This window comes from Aphelocoma coerulescens, chromosome 1, assembly GCF_041296385.1.
Source record: "Aphelocoma coerulescens isolate FSJ_1873_10779 chromosome 1, UR_Acoe_1.0, whole genome shotgun sequence".
In the NCBI taxonomy this organism is placed as follows: domain Eukaryota; kingdom Metazoa; phylum Chordata; class Aves; order Passeriformes; family Corvidae; genus Aphelocoma; species Aphelocoma coerulescens.
Window position 1 is genome coordinate 91188904 of NC_091013.1, and position 22786 is coordinate 91211689.

At 47.9% G+C, this 22786-nt stretch overlaps 1 protein-coding gene across 5 annotated transcripts in view; it reads right to left on the bottom strand.

The window, feature by feature from the left end:
- Positions 1 to 19402: 19402 nt before the first annotated feature.
- Positions 19403 to 22786, bottom strand: part of CAPN5 (calpain 5) — a 53404-nt gene continuing 50020 nt past the window's right edge. For all 5 annotated transcript variants that reach the window (XM_069016912.1, XM_069016921.1, XM_069016887.1 and 2 more), the window contains one exon: positions 19403 to 22716. In XM_069016912.1, coding sequence (XP_068873013.1) covers positions 22534 to 22716 — 183 coding nt within the window. In that variant the 3' untranslated portion in view covers positions 19403 to 22533. The remainder of the gene's footprint in view (positions 22717 to 22786) is intronic.

Sequence of the window (22786 nt, forward strand, 5' to 3'; positions counted from 1 at the left end):
GGGCCCTGGTGGAACAAAACAGCCACCTGGGCCCTCTGACCCTTGCTGGCAGGTGAGTGTAGGGCACTTCAATCCCACTCCTGTAAGAAGCGCTACAGATGGTCTGGGAAATGAGGTCAGCTAAACAAAACATACCCAGCACCTCTTCCAAGTCACTCATACATAAGGGCACAGAAACAACCCTCTGGAAAGTGTATTTTTTGTAATTTGGGTTAAATTTTCAGCTTTCTGGCCATCACTGGTTGAACGCCATCTGAACTGAGCATCTGAGGGAGGCAGTGGGGTAAGGCTGAAGGGGCTTTAAACTACTTCTGGATGCAGAATGATGTGTCACACAGAGCACGCCACTTGCTTGCAAGCTGTGGTCAACAGAAAGCAAGGAGTGTTTCAGTATGAGGTCTGCACCACAGTGATTGCCAGCATGGCTTTCCTGGTTCTGAAGAGATCCTAAATACAAAAGGAACCTGATGGAGTTTGACTCTGGAGGGGGAAAGTCTGAGGAACCTGGACGAAGCCATTATCCTGCAATTGCAAAGAAGGGGGTTGCTACTCTAATCTCTTTAACTGGCATTTCTGTGCTCCTTGTTGGCACTTGAGGACTGGAGTCCAACCACATGACTGGCCATACTTCCTGGGGGATCACTCCACTGTGCTAATCCTCCAGAGCACATGCTTATTAAGCATTGGTTAGAAGAAATTCAGGTATTTCACTCTAAATGTAAAATCTATTCTTTTCTCCTGAAGTTCTGTGCCCCGCATGATTTTCCTGAATGTAAATGCAGTGAAAAAAAATGATTAATTAATTTATGGGGTGTGTGCACTCACATTCCATGCCTGTACCTTTCTATACCCATCTTGGTATAGAGCCTGTCTTTTGGAGAACACCCTGTGCACTTCATAGTGTGAAAAACCAGAATTTCATTTGCCTTATGTCCACTTCACTTGACTGGCAGAAACATGTGTCTGTCACCTTAGCTGAGCAAAGAGATTTAACATGTCAGTGCTCTCTGCACACAACTGCTTTCACCTCCTGCCCTCCTGCAAGGGATCTGAGAAGGATTAAGGATTTTCCAGTGTATTTTACTGTTCATCTGAGAAATGGCGAATAAAAAGGTCAGACCTACACCCTCAGAGACAAGCACCTTTGTCCTAACCAAAACCAGGATTACAATCAGGAAGGAAAACAATGGCTCTTGAATGTGGTTAAGCTGACAAACCCCGCCAGTCTTCGGGATCTCTAACCACTGACTGTGGGTGACAGCGAGCAGAAACGAAGAAGGCAGCATCCCTACATACCACTCCTCCTACTCTTTGTCCATCTGGAAGCTGGTATGGTTGGGAAGCTATGACAGTTTGTATTTTTGCACTCTTCCTAGAGCCCTGAATGGCAACCAGGGCTTTCAGGTCAGAAGATGTCAGTCTGAATATGGCAGCCATTCATCTTCTTGACTAAGAGCAATCTTCCCTACTAGCTTGATCAACAAGCAAGCCCTCAACAGAGACAACCCACTACTTCTCTAGGTAATTAGCTCCAGCTCAAACAATTCTTAGTGTTAAAAAATATTTAAATATCTTCTCATCTTCTGTATTTGCCTTCGGCTTCTCACCTGAAGCAGTCACAGCTTACCAACTACGACTGACCACATAGACGAGCCCACATGGCGGGTTTTGCCTGGTCTAGAGGAAGGTATCCCTGCCCATGGCAAAAGGGTTGAAACTAGATGATCTTTAAGGTCCTTTTCAACCCAACCCATTCCATGACTCTGTGATCTCCCCCATTTCTCCCACCTGAGCTTTGGACTGAAGTGTCACAGTAGTGGCCATTCACTTACACCTTCCCTTCCCATGGCACATGTATCTTCAGCCTTGCAAGAAGAAATGGTCATTTCTAACTCCACGAGAAATGTAAAATCCAGCCTTCTGGTTTCGTTACCTGTTATCTCCTTTAACGTGGAGAAAAGATGTATTCTCATGAAAAGCAATGGTATTGCCCAGAGTGCAATAAATAGCAACAGGAATTCACCTCAAGTATTTACTGGTTTTTTTGCACACAGGACAGCACACCCTGAGCTTCTGCAAGTGAGCAAACAGCACAAGACTCTCGTGGTGGGGATGTAGGGACACTGCAAGCACCACCTGGCCACATGTTGCCTGCCACCGTGCTGAGAAAGTTCCCTTATTTATGCCTTAATTGCCACCTCCGCACAGACAGATCAGCTTGAGGTCAGGCTGACAAATGACGTGAGGAATGTGAGGAAGCTCTCACCTCAGCAAGGCAGGTCACAGTGGCAATAAGCTGCAGAAAACATTGGAATTACCACTGCTCATGTGAGCCGTGCATCCATGACACAGCCTGCCCACGGGCTCAGCATGCACTGTGATCAGCACAGAGCCTGTTTTCCTGGAAAAGCTCTGACCCAAATTCACTGAAGGTCAAGAAAAGCCTTTCCTACAGCTTTTGGAACAGAACTTGAGTGATTACCTGATTTCCAGTGAATGCTGGTCTCAGGAGAGGAATAGCTGCTTGAACAAGAGGTGCATTTTGGTGTAAAGAATTACCTCCCTATCAGCTGCAGATCCAACTTCCCAGACAACTGAGGGAAAAAGACAAATTCAAGCAGAGCTGAAAGCTGACATGTAAAGGTGTATCTGATAGCAAGCTGGGTAAAGATCCATCGGGAAGCCCTGGATCCCCAGAAGGGCTCCTTGGTGTGCAGTAAGTACCGTGCAACTAAACAGCCTGCAAGGGCTCTTTTAGAAGATGTGCAGCTTTTTCTCCAGCTATTCCTGCAACACTCAGCCTTACAGTGATGAAAGGCACAGGATTAGGTGCTAATTAGATTTGAGGGTACTCCCGTCAGGCTTCTCCTTCTCGTGGGTGGATATTGTTTGCAGGGAAGACCTGATAGTTTGTTATTGTGGTGGGGTTTTGTTTGGCACTCTTTTTTTTTTTTTTTTTTAAAGCAAAAAGGGATGTTCCAGCTATCCTGCAGATCTGGAATCTCCAAACCCATAAAACTGCAGCTACTTGGAGTAAAAACCACCTTTCCTACACAAAAGAACATGGACAACCAGGTAATCAATGGGCCAAACAACTACAGTATGAAAAGACCACAGGTACCAAGGTGGCTTTCTGTAGTAAAACAGGCCAGCACAGGAGCAGCCTTGCTGCATTACGTACACAGACACTTTGCATGTCTGTACATTCGGGCTTTTTCTTTTCCATGCAAGTAGCTCCAGGAAGAAAGTGAAGTGCTAAAGCACACTGCAGTCTGTCATTCTGCAAGTGCAACTGAAACCTGGGGAAATGATGCTCGTAACTGAAACCACCAATAAACAGGGTGTCATCTACTCGACATGAGTGACAGACGAGTGCCAGGGGCTGTGCAGGAGGTAGCGTTTCCAGCCAAAGATTTCAGTACCCAAAAATAGGGTGTGATTTTCAACAGACCTTGGGTAGAGATGAACAATAGGAAAAATGTGGCTTCTCCCAGAAAACTGAGCACTTATAAACCATGTGCTGAGCTCACCTCATTGATCAGGCTGACTATGGATCAGCTAAAAATGCAAACAGTGTTGTTTCTTTTGACCCAGCTAAAAATCTCAATGACCATGTCCCCAGCAGAATCAGATGATTGAGATAAAATGACTTTGGTTGAAATTGTGCTGATTTCCACAAGCTGTGAAATGCGGTGCCATGAAATGCTCAGGTGCTGATCTCTCCTGAGACTGTGAAGGGTTTGAAAAGACAGCAAGGGAAAGGAATGTGATCCTCTGTGCCTTCCTGCACCAAGAGCTGCAGCACTAATCAGAGCCTGTGATGACAGCTCCAGGCTGTGCCATAATGTTTGCTTTTGCAAAGCACTGCACTAGTCAGTGAAAGGACTATGGAGACTCAACTCCGGCTGCAGGGGCTCAGAGCTTTTTGAGAATCATAAAATAGTTTGAGTTGGAAGGGACCTTTTAAATGTCATCTGATCCAAACCCCTTGCCATGGGCAGAGACCTCTTCCACTAGATCAGGTTGCTGAAAGCCCCATCCAACCTGACCCTGAATACTTCCAGTAATGGGGCATTGATCACTTCTCTGGGCAGCCTGTGCCAGTGCCTTATCATACTCAATGCAAAGAAATTCTCTCTTATATCTTAGTGTAAATCAACTCCCCTCCCCTTGTCCTATTACTACATCCTCTTGTCCAAAGTCCCTCTCCAGAATTTTTTTAGCCCCTTTAGGTACTGGAAAGGATGTCTCCCCAGAACCTTCTCTTCCCCAGACTGAACAAACCCAACTCTCCTCTCAGCCTGTCTTCATAGGAGAGGTGCTCTGGTCCTCTGAGCATCTTCACGAACATCTGCGGTCCATTTGATCCTCTACTTAGTCAGTACCAATCTCCTAACAGAGTCACCCAAACTCTTTCATGTTTCAGATGAGGACAAGACAGTTCCCCAAAGAGGCTGACCCCCCTGTGTGTTTAGCTATGTTGGGGGTGCATTCTGAGCTATACTCTATAACTACCTGAGATGCAGCCAGGTGGGCGTTGGTTTCTTCTCCCAAGCAACCAGCAACAGGACAAGGGGACATAGGCTTAGGCTGCTCCTGGGAAAGTTTAGCTTGGACATTAGGAAGAATTTCTTCACTGAAAGTGTGATTAGATTTTGGAAAGAGCTGCCCAGGCAGGTGGTGGAGTCACCATTCCTGGAAGTCTTTAAGAAAGACTAGCCATGCTCTATTGACATGGCGGTGTTTGGTCACAGGCTGGACTTGATCTCAGAGGTTTTTTCCAACCTAATTGATTCTGTTATTCTGTGCAAGAGTGCAACACTCTGAGTTGACACTATGTCTCAAAAGGTGATAAGCTAGCTAACCCAAAAAACTAACCCCAAAACACTGCAGACATCAGGATGTGATTTTAAGCAGAACTCACGACAGAAGCAAAAATTTCCACCAAGGCAAGAGCCTGCTTTGTGATGCACTTACTACCTAGGGATGGTGCAAAACGATGCCTGAACATTTCCTTCCCTCCTCCTGGCTATGCCACAGATCAGAGGAGAGCTGGGAGCAAACACCTGTCACTGTGTTTATCCACACAAGCCTGGGGACCATGGAGTAAGCATGCAAACCCCAGAACGGGAGTCCATTACTGTATCTCTCTGTTGTGGCTTTATGCCTCAAATCAGCACCCATTGTCTCCTCTCCCATGACAGTGCTGTCATTTAGCTGTCTTTGTGGTTCTCATTCTTTTCTTTTCATGTTCCAAGTCCCATCTAACACCCAAGGCGGGATTGAGCTGTTTATACGCAGACATTGGGTTTAATCAAGTCAACAAAGATTGGAAGGCTGAAGGGTCTGGAGCCCAAGTCTGACAAGGAGCAGCCAAAGGATCAGTGGGTATGTAGTCTGGAGAAAAGGAGGCTCAGGGGTGACCTTATCTCTCTCTACAAGGATGTTGTAGCCAGGTGGGGGTTGGTCTCTTCTTCCTAGTGACAAGCAACAGGACAAGAGGAAATGGCCTCAAGTTGTCCCAGGGGAGGTTTCAACTGAAAATTAGCAAAATTTTTTTCATTGAAAGGGTTTTCAAGCATTGGAACAGGCTGCCCAGGGCAGTGGTGGAATTACCATCCCTAGAAGTGCTCAAAAGCCATGCGGATGAGGCACTTAGGGTCATCTCTTAGTGGTGAACGTGGCAGTGCTGGGTTAATGGTTGGAACTGACCATCTTAGAGGTCTTTTCCAACCTGAAGGATTCTGTGATTCTCTAAGATCACCCTCATGACTATGGGGACACACTGGTGCCTCCAAGGCCCAATTCATTCCATCTGTCAGGATTATTTATCTCCGTAGGCTACAGAAGAAGCCTGAGGTGACTGGTTTCATTTCTATGTCCCCCTCTTTCTCCCATCCCTGAGCAGCTGCAAATATGTTACAAGAGCACTTAGCTGACAGCGAGGGTTTGATCCCCAAACCTCTGTTTGGAGGGTTTTGGTAGCAGTGCCATGGAAAGACACACCTCAGCTGAATGAGTCCCAGCCAAAATGTTACATTAAAGCAAGAAATCACAGAAAACTCCCCCCTCTGGAAAGTCTGAGAATCGATAAGCAGTAGCCTCTGTTCATCTGAGAGTGGTCAGGAAACAGGTATCAATTTTTTAAGCCTTCAGCAAGAAGTTCAATAGATTTGCCCTGCATTCAATCTCCTCGAAAAGTCCAGCAGGTAGGGGAGCTGAACAAAAGACCTGACCTTTTCTCCCTCACTGTGCTTTCACACAGCCCAAGCAGAACAATGGACCACGGCAGTATCCGATCCCGACTCTCTGCAGAGCACTCAGCACAGCCTCCCAAGGAGGGCAATTTCCTTTTGTGCACCAACCTCTACCGGCGATTGAGTGTTTTTCAACTGCCACAATAATTAATCAAATAAAGTATCCTTTTGCAAGGAGGTCAGGTGTAATTTCAGCATAATCCAGACGCAGCAGGCTGAGCTGATCTAGGGAAAATGCTGCACTTGCAGGTTGGCTGAACAGTGTTTGCAACTGTTTTCATCTCCTCTTTACCTGCAGATGAACTCCTGAGTCTTGCCCCTACACACAGGGCCTGGCACATGACAACAAATTAGGAGCAAAGCCTTTGTTTGAAACAAAGGGGGGGATTTGAGACATGAACATGCTCTCAAGATTCTCCTCCTCAGAGTACCACAGTGCTGGGCTGTACTGGAAGCCCACTTGCTAGTCCTGAGCAAATTTGGATCTCTGGACAGCACTGTGCCAAGGCCAGAGCTCAGAACCTGCCTACTCATGGCTCAGAGAACCCCAACTAGCCTCGACTGAGCAGACCAGAAAGTGCCAGTGGGGTCACCATGGACCTGCTCCTTCATGGGCAGGTAAATCCCTGCCATTTATAGAGCAAGGGATACACACAGACAAGGTGGTTGACTTCAGCCTGATGCAGTGAATGCATGAATTTGGGAGGAGATTCATGCATGGTACATCCTGTTTTGGGCCAAGTTCAGGAGGCCACAACCTTCTGAGCCACCCAGGCTCTGCCAGCCCTGCAGTGGAACCACAGACATTAGCCCTTAGCTTAGATGCAGGTGTAACCTTTTGGCTGTATTGCTCAGGCACTTACAAAGACTCTGTCTCTTATCTGAAAACAACTCTCTAAAGGTCACAGAATCCTAGAAAGATCTGGGTTGTGAGGGACCTTAAAATTATCTTGTTCCAACCCCTCTGCTATGGGCAGGGAGCATTTCCACTAGACCAGGTTGCTCAAGGAGCCATCCAACAGGGGCAGGGCATCCACAGCTTTATCTGGGCAGCCTGTTGCAAAGGTTTGGGAACCAGAAATCTAAGGGGAGGTGCTCCATTTTACGGCAGTCTCTAGATGACTTTCCACCACCCAGACAATACATGGCAGAGGTAAGATCTGAACTAATCCCAGCTCAGTAAATTAATTACTAATCCACTTCTGCTTTTTTTTCCTACAGAAGTGTGCACTAAAGGAGTCTTTACTTCAGCCACTGTTTTACCAAGAACTCCAGTGAGATATTATCCTGTGTTATTCCTTCTTGAATCCCAGCTTATTTATGGAGGAGGGGCTAATGCCATCCTCCTTTCACACAGAGGGAAACTGAGGCATAGAGGGAGGATGTCACTTTCCTCAAGGTCATGCAGTAGAACCAGGGCACCCAAGTCTGTACCTATGACTCCAGATCAGAATGTCTTTAATAAAGGCAGCTCCTCTGCTCTTCTCCAGCCTTAAATTGGCCTAATAAGCAGCTGTCTCACCTCTCTTGTTAGTCCCTAATGGTCTGGCCTTGGCTCTCTCCTTTTGGTGCTGCTAATGCTGGCTGGAACAAGACTTCTGCAAGCTGTTGTAATCCTGTGAGGGTTTTTGTCTCAGCAGGAACGCCTTTGCTGGGATTTTTTGTGAAATCCTCCTTCTGCCTGCCCTAACACTATCCTCTTATTTTTCCATGGTCCTGGAGAAATTCGGCGTGGCCCTTCAAGAGGCTGGGGTCAGCCTCCAAACGCAAGAGCTGTTAGGATTAAGTGGGTTCAAATCATAAAATACCAGCCCTGTTTTATCTGCTGAGGCTCCTGTTGACTCCTGAGGTTGTTTTGCGTGAACAGGAACTGTAAAATTAAGTGGAGACTCTGCTCTGCCCTTTCAGGGTGCCTTTGGTGCAATCACCATCACACCCCTCAGGGCAGTATCAGGCAGTGCTGGGAGACATCAACCCTGTAATAGTCTGGATGAGAGGGGGACAGACACTCCCTGACTCACTGGCTGCACATGCAGAAAGTTGTATTAATTTTTCAGCTGGGGATTCTGAGTCACAGGGGCCGTTTGCTGCCCATCCACTGCTCTCCTTGCTGGATGTTATTCGGTGCATGGGATACTCTGTGCTCTAAAGGGCATCATCTGGCTGAGCTGAAGTCACTTGTATAGGTCAAAGCAGAGTTAGACTAAAGGGCACATAAAAAGGTAGATTTAGATTAGGCATTAGGAGGAAACATTTTACTGTGAGGGTGGTGAGACACTATCACAGGCTGCCCAGAGAAACTGTGGATGCACCATCCCTGGAAGCCAGGTTGGATGGGGCTTTGAACTGCTTGGTCTAGTGGCAGGTGTCCATGTCCTGCCCCCATGGCAGGTGGGTTGGAACGAGATAATCTAAAAGGTCTCTTGCAACCCAAACCATTCTATGATTTTATATGTTAGGTGTTGCATAGGCATAAAGTAAAAGTCACTGCATCCTGAAACAGCCTGGATGGACAAAAGAAGGGGAGTGTCCAGGAAGTAAAGTGGCTTTGCTCCATGACAAGTTCCCACCTGGTAAACAGCAGAGCCAGAAACAGACAATTTCCTCTGTGAGGAGCAGAACTAACAAAAGCCTCATTTACAATGATGAAATTCCAAATAATAAGATTTCTAGATGGTCAGTAGGGCATAGCCCCTCTTAAGAAGACTTTCCTGCAGGTGGGGTATCCATTATAGCTTTCTCACCCCACCTGAGATGTCCAACAGGCACTGGCATCATGCTGCAGATTTCTCCCATGCTCACCTGTGTCTTTTCAGGAAGTGTCCAGGAACTTTGTTTCCTTGCTACAGCTCAAATTTGAAGTGAACTTGATCATCAAACTACTGTGATTAGGTGACACATCTAAAGGGACAGGCGGAGTGGCCACACAAGCCTTGTTTCCTATGGAAATCAGCCTAGATGAGAAAGCCAGCTTTAATCACGTCCTTAACTTATTCCAGCATTAACAAGTTGCTCTGTTCCTACCCTTCTTTGCAGTACTTTGAGACACCCACACAAAGAAAGGGGTCAGCTGTTGATATTTGTCATTTGCTCTCAGCTACACTTAAGAAATCGGTAGTTTCTGGAGACAAGTCTCATTTCCCCGGCTGATGTCAACATCACAGCTGCACCTGAAAAGCCTGACTTTCATTCCAGCCCTTTTTACTTAATATCTTCCCTGCCTGCTCAGCTCGGGGCTGGGAGGACAGGACATAGTTTGTTACTCTAAACAGTAGTCTGCCTTGAGAGAAAAACAGATAGGACAGGGCATTGGGGCAGATCCAGAGGGTTTTTTCTAAGACCAGTAAGGCTGACCTAACAGCTTTCACCCTCTGTTACCCACCACCCTAGCTCATATTGGTACAATTAAACAGAATCAACTGCATTTACTTCATCATTTGTCCAAGATCTTAGAGGTCTTTTTCCAGCCTTAATGATTCTATGAATCTATGACTCTATAAGGACCTGCTCCATCACCCACGAGCACTGGGGGCATCAGCAGGCAAAGCCTCCCATGTCTTGTACTGGAGAAGAGCAATACCTTCCATGGGAGGGATGGTGTCCTTGCAGAATACCTGCTCTGAGAGCCCTCCCTGGCATGGCAGCAGATTGGGATGAGCTGCTCATTAATTGTTTGTAAGTCTCTGTGCACTGCTTTAAGGAATTACATAAAAGATCCAATAGTTCCTGCTGTGGATCTTGATCCCTGGGCAGACTGTGTCTGGGCACCCCAAGTCCTCTGAGAGAGCTGGTAGCTCTCAAATCCTGCAGAAATGAAAGGAAATCCTAAAGGACTGGTGGAGAGTTTTGTCACTTTTTTTTGAATCAGGGATGCAGTAGTAGCACCACCAGCCTGGCCTGGGGTGTTTGGGAGGTGTATCAATAACATCATGGAGAACTCATGGGAACTTTCAGGAGACTTGGCTTGAGGAAGGCTCTTACACAGAAATTACAGATGAAATGACCACTCCTTTATTTCTCCAGACCAAAACCTTCTGTGGGCTGTAGGAGAGACAAACCATGTGTGTGTGTGTGTGAGGCTTCTGGAGCTCATCTCAGCCTAGGGTAAATCTGCTGGCCTTGGTGGCACTGATCCAGCAAAGCTGAGGGATGAGAGGAAGCAGGACAGAAATAGCTGGGGTATCACAACGTAACAGCAACCTCCACTGATGCTGGGAAACACCCAAAGGCTCAGACGTGGGAGGCAGCACTTTGATGCACTCCAGCTGGGCTTGCAGGACTCCTTCCACCTCACCACAGCACACACGTGCTAGACTCCTCTGTCCCAGTGCAGGAGGTGTGCCTCTCCCCCCCCCAGCCTCAGCCAGGGAAGGGGACCCTACCTCTGGTGATGAGAGGTGGTGTGGTTTGTGGGTGCTCCCCCTTCCCTTCCAGCCCCACTGTTACTGTGAAGCTGTTTGAGCCCACTGAGCTCAGTGGGAGCTTTGCCTGGGCTGGGAACTCAATGCCACCAAGAGGCAAAGCATTTTCTTCTCCCAGCCTCTCCTGTTGGCATCAATTCAAACTCCTGTACACCAACACACACCAGGCACATGGAAAACTGACTTACAAAGCAAGCCTGACCCCAACAAAAGCATGGGTCAGCTCTGGAAATCACAGGAATCCACACACAAACCCCAGCTTTTCTAGCAGAGATCTAGCTGATCAATATCTTTGTGGCAACTCCCTAATGGCTTTCAGGAAAGCTGATATAGAACCTGCAAGAAATCCCATTAAGCTCCTCTCTGTATCTGCTGGAATAAAAATATTTTCAACGAAAAAAGAAGAGAACAGGTTTTGCTGTATTTCCCTCGACCTGCATGACGCATGGCACTCGTACTAAAACGATGAGCTGACACTTTTATCTTCTCCAAGACAACTAAGAAGTGCAGTGAGGCCAATATCTCAGAAGAATTGTTTCAAGGAGGATCTCAGGGCATGAACAACTTTTTAGTGAGGTAAGCTCCACATAAAACAGCACTGGATCCAGTCTGTATAGTAGTATATATATACATAGTAGATGGGCTCCCCATCTACTATACTTCTCTGACAGAGGATGCCTAAGGAGCAGTATAAAAGCAGATGTAGTGGCATTACTCTGCAACATTCCCCCAGGAACTAGTAATTCGCATCTCAAGAACTTCTAGAGCCAAAAAATTGTAGGGTTTTTTTTTTTAATATATATATGTTTATAGTTTTTTGGAGGCTTTTTGTAAATGAAACTTGTCTGAGTGCTTTTTTTTAACCCAATACTTTGAGAATCCATGAGGTTCTGCCATAAGGAGCAGCACAGATGCCAGATTGTGCAAACTCTTTTTATCTTTGAGCCTGGTCTCTATAAGCTTTATTTGATGCTCCCTAATTTTTGTATTTCAAAGGAAAATTACGGAAAATCTTCCTTTTGCATTCCCCATGCAAACATGATCTTTCAAGATCTATAACATACCTTATTCCCATCTCTTCTCAGCTTGGAGCCTTTGTCTAAACAATCATTCCTCCTGTGGAGGGTGTTTCAAACCTCTGACCATCCTTCCTTTCTCAGAATTCTCTGTGGTGGAACCATTTTTGTTTTAGATTACTTGAAATTAGATAAATCAGCAGAGGAGTGGAATTTTCTCTCTGGACAATGGCAGACATGAGGAGGAACACAGAAGGGCTTGGTCCCAATATTTGGGTCCTGGTCCCAAACTAGCACAGCCCAGAGCACCTTTCCCCTGTGCCCTGGCATTTTGGGCAGGTGAGTCCTGCTCAGGTGAAACGTGTTTCACAGCTGCAACCTGCAAGCCTTACGAGACTAAATCTAAGTGATCAGTGCCAGGTTAGATGGGACTTTGAGCAACCTGGTCTAGTAGAAGGTATCCCTGCCCACGGCAGGGTGGGTAGAAATGAGTTAATCATTAAAGTCCCTTCCAGCCCAAACCATTCCATGATTCTACCATATTCCTAAAAGTCTTTACATTTACATGGAGACATTGACAGCTACCATGATCCCAGATTTATCTTCCCATTTCCAAAGGCAGGAACAGCTGAAGACAGTGGCTTTGTCTGATGGGGTGAAGCCCCTTCCAAGCACAGCTCCCACTGTACAAGCCAGTGTCAGATGGGAAGAGAGGACAAAACCAGGATTCACAGAGGCTCCACTCTCCCCGCACTCCACATAACATCAGGCATATCCTCTTGCAAGTCTTCCTTCCTCCATATCCATAAAGGTGGAGACCAGGCTGGTTGTGCAGCAACAGCAGCAGTGCAAACCTTCCCCCCCAGGCACCTGTCAGCCAACCTACAGTGTAAGTTTTAACTCCTTTCATGCATGTGAAACTGTGTTCAGGTCATCTGCACCCCGGGCAAATGCTGTGTCATTACACCAGGTTAAACGCAGGAAACGGGATGGCAGCAGCTCAACCAACATCCTGGGAAAGGCATTTGCTGGGAATGCAGTCCAAGAAGAGTTCAATGATTTTCTGTGGCCACTCTGAGGCTGTCAGTGGGACTAAGTTCTCAGTTTTTAGATTCCACCTAGGCTGAGGTAGAAGCTGCTACCTAGCTGCTCAGGCTGGGCAGGTCTGGGGGGGACTCATCCAACACTGCTAAGAAATGAAGGAGTCCACAGAGATTTCTGGCTATGGATTTCTAACTTTTCTATTTTCATTTGGTACTCAATCTACTTAAAATGCCTGGTTTTCATTGGATTTTCATGTTTTGCACTCCCTTTGTGCAGCTGGACACAACTGCACTCTGTTCTCTACTAGAGTCTGACTAGGAGAGCTGTATATTGGATACTAGGACAACTTTCTCTACAGACGGGGTGGTCAAGCAGCAGAACAGGCTGCCCAGGGAAGTAGTGGAGTCTTCATCCCTAGAGGTGTTTAAAGGACGTGTAGATGTGACACTTGGGCACATGGTTTAGTGGTGGACTTGGCAGTGCTGAGCTGAGGGTTGGACTTGATGACCTCAGAGGGCTTTTCCAACCATTATGTTTCTACAGTTCAGAGCAGTGGCTCCATGCACAGCTCCAGGCACAACAGGGTTTGGGAGGGTCTATGGGGGTTGGACAGACAGCATAAACATGGACCCTGCTGGGGCAGTGCTGTCCTGATAAGCTTTCTGCCTCTACCTGGCACATGACTGGGGGACCAGAAAGTCACAAACACATAGGTTCATCCCACATCAGCTCTCCTTGGACATTGCCTAGCAGAGAGGAGGGTTTCACAGTGCAAAGCTGTCTTACACGCCGTCTCCACATCCTGCCAAACCCTTGGTACAGTGACACTTGTCCCACTCTGCTTTGGGAGCAAAAAAACACTGGCTCTGCTCCAAGAGAACAAAAACCCCCCGTTTTTCCTCTCACCCTCAAAAGGAACTGGGAGAGCCGATGTGACAGTGACTGCAGCCAGCTACCGACAGCATGGTCTTGATGTAGACAACCAAAAATGTGCCCAGGACTGAGTGCCTGCAGCCACCTATCCTGTCAGCCCCTTTCTGCCAGGCTTGGAAGCTGTTCTATGCAGCTCCAGGAAAGGCTTTGAAAAAAACTATTAGCTGACAATGCCTTCATTAATCACAGCATAATCCTTTCCATGGCAACCCAAGGATTGCGAAGTCACAAGTTAGCAAGCGTAAGACAGAAACACTGTACAGCAGCCCTCAGCCCGGGGAAACTTAACAGTTAGGGAGATGAATTGGCTGCTCTGAGGAGGGGAAAGGAGTTAGAAATAATATTGCCTTGAAAACAGGGTCATCCCTGGACAGGATTCAGATCTCATAAATGCCTCTCCATGGTGATATCCTGTAGCTTCATGTAACTGTAACTTCCTGTAACTCCAGTCTTACCCCAAACAGCCCTAGAAGAGACTTTGGCCCTACATCTTAGTTTTATAGAGGATCAAAGCTTCAAACAGGTCAGGGAGAGAAGAAGGACAGTTTGTCACCAGGCCATCACCACAAAGTTAAACACAATTTAGATATACAGATTTGGGAATTGTAAGAGCTCAGACATCGCAAAGCCACAGGTAAAAACAATTTTGACCATCAACGAACAAGAGAGAAGTGCTGTCTTGGCTTTTTTACCCTTGTTTGTCCCTCTTTAGTTGTCCCTGGGACAGTTTAGGCACAGGGCAGGGAGCAGACTTCACAGGGTCTCACAGGGATGCAGGTTTTGACTGAAGCTCAGTCAAAGCTGCAAAACCATTCCATAGCTTCACATTACCAGTGTTGGGAGCTTGCAGTCCCTCACCTCATGGGAAGAGTAAGACCCATAGCATCCTACAGTGGAGGATGGGCGAGGAGTCAGCTTGCAACAACCCTGTTCTTGCCATCTTTATGTAATGCATAGGTTAACCCCACAGGGTTGATTCTTGGACATGCTTTTGCCCAGACTATAGAGAGAAGCACTCACACCAGCACCACAGCCTAGGGCTATGAGAAAATCATTTCTAGCTTCTACCACCTCCTTCTGCAGGGGAGACTTAACAGCAAGGGGCGACCAGGCAATCTTAGACCCACTGGCGTGTTGCCTTTCAAACTCCCCCTCCATGTTGCCTACATGACAGGTCCTCCACCATACACCCCAGTCTTCCCAGAGACACCAAGATATGTCTGTTCCACTTTCCTTCGGATAATGTAATTGTAAATATCCTAGGAAACCCTGGGACTTTCCTTTGGGACTGTGCTCAGCTGGTCCAGCACAGCCCATGTACATCATACTCCCAAACCAGGCAGCAAAATGCAAACTGCTTTGTGGGAATTGCCTATGCCATATCGAGTCTCAGTCCTTTCCCAGGGATGGTCCTAATAATTTAAATAGCCTGGAAGGCCCTGGGTACTGCTTACCAGCACTGGTGTGACCCAGGGGACACCCCCCAAAACCAGCCTGGGCACAATCTGTGCTATGCTGCAGCCAAGGAAAACTCCTGCTGCTCCCCGAAGAGCAGCAGCCACCTGAGAGCAGGTTGTGCTTTCTCCACCTAAATGGTGTATTTGGAGCTGCATGAAAGCAGGGAGAGGGTGAGGTGGACTGGGAAGACACCTGGGGTCTTGTGGCACTGTCAGTGGACCCATGCACCAGGGACATGCCCCAAAGCCTCTCCCCATGTTTAAGCACTTCCAGAGGTATCCCTGAATGTGAAAGGGTTGTGGAGCAAATGGGTGGAGGGCTGCACAACACAGCACAGGAGGGCAATGCCCTCCACCTTTCACTCCAGCTCACTGCTAGGTGACCCCAGACAAATTAAGCAGCAGCTAGAAATTGCCGAGCCACTAATCCATGCTGAAGGAGCCGAGCTGGCTCGGGGCTGCTGGGCACTGAGGGCAGGTCTGCGGTCGTGTCGTCTCCCCCCTCCCATCGAGCGCAGCCTCTTCCCCAGGTTTGATCCGGCTCGCCGCCCGCAGCCCCGGCGGAGGCACCTCCATCCATCCCACCCATCGCACCTCACCGCGCCCCACCGCATCCTACAGCGCTCCCACCGCAGCCCCGCTGCACCCCACCCGGAGCATCCCCAGTCCCCCGCCTGGCTCCCCGGGTGCCTCCTGCCCCCGCTCCGCCTTACCTTAGCGGGGCATGGCCAGGGACGGCGGCGGGGACGGGGCACGGGTGCCTGGCGCAGAGCCGTGCTGCCTCCAGCACCAAGCGAGGGCAGCGCCTGCCCTGGCTGAGCCTCTTAGCGGGGGAGGAGCCGGGCTGCAGCCAGCCCCTGGTATGGGAGTGGGTGTGGTGTGGGGGTGTGAGTGTGTGTGAGTGTGCGTGTGGTACCTCCATCGCGGGAGCCGCAAGCGCCGCGCTCCCGCAGCAGCCCCACTCTCCAAGGATGCGTCCTCCTGCATCCCTGGAGTCTGTCCCGGGTTATGTTATCATAAAATCATAGAATGAACTGGGTTGGAAGGGACCTTGCAGATCACCTAGTTCCAAACCCCTGCCATGGGCAGGGACACCTTCCACTAGACCGGGTTGCTCAAAGCCCCATCCAACCTGGCCTTGAACACTTCCAGGGATGGGCATCCACAGCTTCTCTGGGCAAACAACCTCTTCCAGTGCCACACTATGTTCACAGTAAAAAAATTTATTCCTAATATCTAATCTAAGTCTCCCTTCTTTAAGTTTAAAACCATGCCCCCTTTTTCCTATCTGCTCATGTAAAATGTTTTCATGGCACCCATGAAGATCCCTGCTACAGGTTTATCTGCAGTTCCAAGTCCTCGTTGTACGGAGCCCTGATGGATTCTTGGGCTAAAGGGTGGCTGGAAGGGTACTCCTGCCCTGAGGTCTCTGGCCTGTGCAAGGGACTGTATTGAGGTCCTGTGGGGTGAGGCCAGGAGCTGACAGGCATCATGGTTTGAACGCACCAGCCTTGTGCACTTGTAAATGTGAAAACTGGGACAGGAAAACACTTGAGGACCAGGAAACTCAGAGCTGAGATTTTGCCTAGAAGCTTAACTCTGACCTGGTGACACCCTGCCCAAATCTGGGCTACTGTCTTTTTTTCCTTCCTGCTGAGAAAGGTGGGGTTGGATTTTAATTGAGCTACGAAACATTACTGAGGTTTGTTACTTAGGTATAAAGCTTGACATTTGAGCTACTGAAAGCTGAAAAATACACCTTTTCATTTGCAGTGTTATCATAAAATTTGTTTCTAAGCTCCACTTAGGAATGAGGGAGCTGGAAATCCTCCTGTTGAATGCGTTTTTTTTGGTGATGCTGCAAAAGTAAGGAGGAATAAGAGGGAGCCTCCTTGCTTCAAAGCTAACCAGGAACTCTGCTCAAAGTGTAGGAGTCACAGCACAGTCACCTGGTCCCTTCCCCAGCCCTTAGAAATGCCCTGCTTCTGTCCCGTCCTCAGCCATGAACAGACTCAGCGGACCTTGAGCTCAAGACAGATGATTTGTGACCACCTGGGGCCATGCCCAATTTCACTCAAGCCCTCCTCACTGTGTCAATATAGTTGGTGTGGATGTGAGGGCAGATCCTGGCTGTCTCTGGGCTTTGCTCTGGACTGCATCTCATGTGCTTGGAAAGGCTTGGGCAGCCTTTCCTTGGGCCCAACATGACCCATGCATGTGTGGAAAGGCAGTGAGGGAGGCTCTGCCAGGAACACAGGTGCTTCCTGACTGCACCACTGGGTTTGGAGGTGGGATTTGAAGACTGCAAGGATCCTTCAGACAACTGCTCAGAACAGACTCCAGTGGCCAATCCCTTGGTATTAACCTGGGCTATTGGCCAAGGATGTGGCAGCACCTGAACAGTTCTGAGGGACAGACAATGAACCTGTCCCATTGTTGAAGGCCCTTCTGCCTCTGCAGCCCTTCCTGCTGGAAATCCCTCATCCTTTTGAGGGGCAGGAGGCTCATATGGTGGGGAATGTATGCAGGCATTAAGGTGGGAAGATGGTGGCTATGGGGGATCCATCTGCAAGAAGAAATACTTCAGCATCAACTTTCAGCCATAGGATGGATGTCTGTTCCTCCATGAAGATGCACTTTCAGGTCAAAGGCAGACCCTGAACTGCCAATTTACCATAGAATCATAGAATCATAGAATCATAGAATCATAGAATCATAGAATCATAGAATGGCCTGGGTTGGAAGGGACCTTACAGATCACCTAGTTCCAAACCCCTGCCATGTGCAGGGACACCTTCCACTAGACCAGGTTGCTCAGAGCCCCACCCAACCTGGCCTTGAACACTTCCAGGGATGGGACATCCCCAACTGCTCTGGGCAACCTGTGCCATGCTCACAGTAAAGCATTTCTTCCAGGTATCTCATCTAACCCCACCCTTTCACTTCAAAGCCATTCCCCACTTGCTCTATCAAAACATGCCCTTACAAAAAGTCCTTAAAAAAAGTCCCCTACAAAAACTGATATGAAACTATATGAAATTAATGTTGTGAGCAGAAATCCCTGGCAAATGACTGTGCTGTAGGGATGAGGAGGTGCTGCAGGACCCTTGGTGAGCCTGGGGTGGATCCTGCCTGGAGCTGTACACTGCTCTACTACTTGCTGCTGGTCTCCAAACATGCACAGTCTCCGCACATCTCCACACTCAACGTGCTGCGGTCCCACACAAATTCCAGCATCCTTATCTCTGTGCTGGTGTGCACCATTAGCACAGACACAGGCAGGGCTGCAAAGCAACCTACACTTTTAAGCCCACTGCCCCACTATCAGCAAAATCAAGGTGTGGATGTTGGTGGGAAAGCACAACCTCCATGCCTACATGATAGTCTGTGGCTTACCCAGGCTTGCATAGACCTTTTTTTAGAATGTGCACCAAGCAAGACTCAGTAAAGCTGCCTGGTCTACACCAGAGCTCCTGTGCTATGTTCGGCCCCATACATGCCCAGCCAGGTCTGCTGCCCAGGACACCTTCCATGAGAGTAAAAGGATGTTTGGGGAATTGAGGTGTTCGTGAGGCTTTTCCCCTAAGAAAGGTCCTTTTAAGGCTGGAGGGTCTGGGAAGATACCTCCACCCCACAACAGAAGGGCTTTTTCCAGATGTCTGCTCCAGGCTCCTAAGGGTGGGCTGCAGAAGCACACAGCTCCTTCATGCTGCAAAGCCTCTGAGCACAGGCAGCTGATGGAGGGAAGCTGAGATGGAAGTGAGATCCCAGTGCCAGAGCTTTGGGTCTGTATGCTGCAGCAGCAAGACTGGAGATACCCATGGCCAGGGCCAGGCTTTTCAAATGCTCCGATGTGCACTGTGCAGGCTTGTTTTCTGAGGGAAAGCCATCCAAAACCCTCTTCCTCCTTCTACTTCGCCCATAAACTCTCCCCCCCTCCTTTTGTTTTTTCAGCAATCTGCAGAGCTCTTTTCCAAGTCAGGTGAGGCTCAAAAACCCAAGTGCCCTGCACTGTGGTGACTCTGGGGTATAGGATGCAAAGGCTATTTATAGTCAGAGGAGGTTACCCATCCCCTCCGTGGATTTTCTCAGTGAATGTGAGTGTAACCTTGTGTGAAAGCCTCATGCAGATCACCTTGCCTCAGTCTCAAAGTCCGCAGAGAAAATAATTTGAATGGAGTTTGGTGAATCAAGCAAATTCAAAAGGCTCTGCAGAGCCACCTTGTGCCCATCAAAAGCATTCTGGAAGAACAAAGCAGTTCAAAGGCAAGGAGTCTGAATAAAATATACACAATTTATTTATTTATAGGAGGTTTACAGCTGTACAATGTTGGCTTTCTGTTTGGACCATTCTCTGACCTTGTGCAGCACGACACGTCAGTGCCTTTGGAGATGAAGACAAGTCACAGCCTGTTTTAACAGGCAGATGTCAAAAAGAAATGGATTCCACAGAGTGTAATGCCAGGCTGCCTGCAACCATTGAAATGATTAACAAAAGAAATGTGAAATACATCAGACACATGTCCTACCCCACTCATGAGGGACTGGAAAGTGTTTTTCAGACCTGCCCTCCTCTAAAAAAAAAAAAAAAAAAAATCAATCCTGAATATTTCTGTTTACTTCATTCAAAGAGAAAAGGCATCAACAATAGGAATGGCATTTCAATAATTCCCTTCCCTCATCTGCTCTACAAATAAGACAAAAAGAAGAGTAAGAAAGGTAATTTTTGTCATTTCATTGGAAATGTAGGGGAAGAAGGCTTCTGCTCTAACTTTTCCAAAGTTTTCTCTTTTTTTTTTTGTTTTAAAAAGGACAAATAATACTGATATTAAGACAATTTTGTCCTGATACAGAGACATGATTTTTTTTTTTTAAAGAAGTTATTAAAAAGCTGCCTTTCCTCTCTTTATGGCTTGATTCTCTGTAGGGAGGAAGGAGGCTGCCCATGGGTACCAGGGCACCACAACTCCTTGGTGAGCTTTGGCACCACTCCTTGGGGATCACGGTGCCATTTGGCACATGGCAGGGCACTCCTGGACAAATGGCTCTCCTTTGCTGCAGCTACCCACAGCCTGATTTCCTGAGAAAACAAGGCTAATGCAGGCAGGCGGGACACCTCCATCTGCTGCTGATGGTCCTGTCACATTCCTGCAATGCCAAATAGCTCATCCCCCTGCCAGGTGAGGTATCTTCAGGCATCCCTCTCACATATCACTCTGAACATAAGCCTGAGGGATCTTCTCCTAAGACCCAAATCATACCTTCTAACCCCACAGTCCTGCTTCCATTTATTTTCAGTGATGAGTCTCATAAAAAAAACTAGGATAAAATCAAAATATCTCTGCACTGGTCTTCCCAAATTCAAGGATTTGCTTTGACCTTGGGATCAAAAAGTTGCTTTACCTAACTAGGAGCATTTAAGTCAATTCTGCAAGATGCTGAACCAAACTTGGTCCCAGTGATGGCATCTGGAGCTGGAGGGTGCTCAGTGCAAGCCAGGAGTAATTGAGATCTGGAAAAAGCATCATGGGGACCTCTGCTTGCCTTTAAGTCCTGGAAAACAAGACCTAAGAACATAAGCAAATGTGGTAAAAAAGCCAACTCATAACTGCAGGACTGTGAAGATGAGGAAAGGGGAAAAGCAGCCTGCAAAAATCCCTGCAGTTGCACCATCAGCTTCTGGTTGCACCAAGAACTGAGCTAGCAGGTACTGTGACTTTGGGGAACACTTCACCATGTTTCAGACTTAGCAGACCTTTAGGTACTTTTAAAAAAACTCCAAACAGACTTGCAGGACAAACATGGGTGTTCAGCAGGACAAGCAGAAACCATTTGCTATGGCAAAAGAAGGCTTTCCTGTTCACTTTTCTTGCAGGAAAAGGACTCTGCTCAGGTCAAAATTTACCAAGATTCAAAGATTTTGTATTAATTTCCACTTGCATGCAGGTGACTGCAAAATATTTGCTCGTTAGAAAATCTGACCGAAAAATCCCTTAACTTGCACCACTTTAAAGGCACACGAATAAAAAACCCAAACAACAGGAGAAAAAAAAGGGGTTGAAACTTGTCCTAGTCAGCTGCTGAAAGGCCAGACAACGGGTTGTTGTTTGGTTTAGCTGGATGATTTATAAGAAGCCAGATTCTGCCACCCAGTGGAATAAGGAAGATTAACCCAGTTTTCATGGAATCAGGAGCAGACTGTGGCCCTAGACACGTCCCCAAGGATGCATTTGGGTTGTGCTTGTGAGACTGGCTCTAGGACTGTGCAACTCATACTTCATGACAGGAGACTGAAAATTAAAGGTGAGAGATGGGCACTGGTATGAATGAAATATTCCCAGCATTTTCAGGCTGCACTGGGAGCAGTGCTCCTCTAGTACAAGCTAAAATCCCACTATTTTTAAAAAGAATTTGAGAAAGCGAGGCACTGAGAAATGATGCACTGTAGGCAGCAGTACAGATGGAGCCCATGGAGCAAAGCTCCCCATCCCTTGAACTTGACACTTCAGCCTTCAGAGGAACCAACCTTCTCTTACCTAAACACTGAACTGCCCCAGTAGACAACCCACCCCAGCTCTTGGGGTGAGATTTTGGGATGGGGATGGCATGGAGACATGGAGACAGCAGGCACCACGGGAGTTCAGGAGGCACACACGGGAGCCGGGTGCAGACTGATTCAGAAACTTGACCCCAGAGAACAGTTATCCCACCACAGCTGTTGTTATCTTTGTATACTTCAGAGTTGCATGGGGTTGAACAAGACTTGGGTGGAGACAGCTTGTCCCCAAAATGATGGAGCCTTTGGTCTTGTTGCCCCTGTGGATTTGGGATTTGGGCTGCCTTGGTGCGTTTTCCTTTCAGTTGCAGTATGCAAACCCATATCCAAAAAACATCCAGCAGGCCCCGATCGGTTTTTCCACTTCTCCTTTGCTGTGGTGCCTCCACAGATAAGCGATTACATGGTAATTTCAAGGGAGAAAACTCCATGCACACTACTCTTAACCCAAGCAGACACATTGAAGATGCACTGAAGCAGCTGGTGGGACCGCGGTGGCCACACGTGTGCGTGGTGGCACGTGTGTGTGCCAGCCTGTGTAAACAAACAGCCCCAGGGCATCGTGCTCTGGCTGTCAGGACCCACAGCATGCTCACAGCGGTCCCACAGCGCACGTGGCAGCCAGGGGGGCTGCAGAGGACGCCAGCAGAAGGATCATTGCGGTTCCCCAAAAAAGGCACCATTTTTTAACATTGAAAACACAAGATTGGCTCCTTGGAGTGGAATGCATGCATGGTTCATATACACTTTGCAGGTGGTAGGTAGGCTCTGTGTGTCTCTCTCTATATATATGTATGTGTGCATGTTTATATTCACATATGTGGCACCAGAAGAGTCATCCTTGAGTACTCAGACATTAGTGAGGATGTTACTGCTGAGCAGCATCACAGCAATGGTTCCAGGGAGATCATTTGACCTCCTGTTCCCCTTGTCCTGGAGGTGCAGTGTGTGCACCGACTGCCGGTCGCTGGGATCCCCCGTGAGCACCACTTGGCCCAAGAACTCATCACTTATCAAGTTGTGGTTCCAGATCTGCGGAAACAAAACAGGGATGAGAGCAGCTCCTTCAGGGATGCAGCCAACCTTCATGAACTGGAGAGAA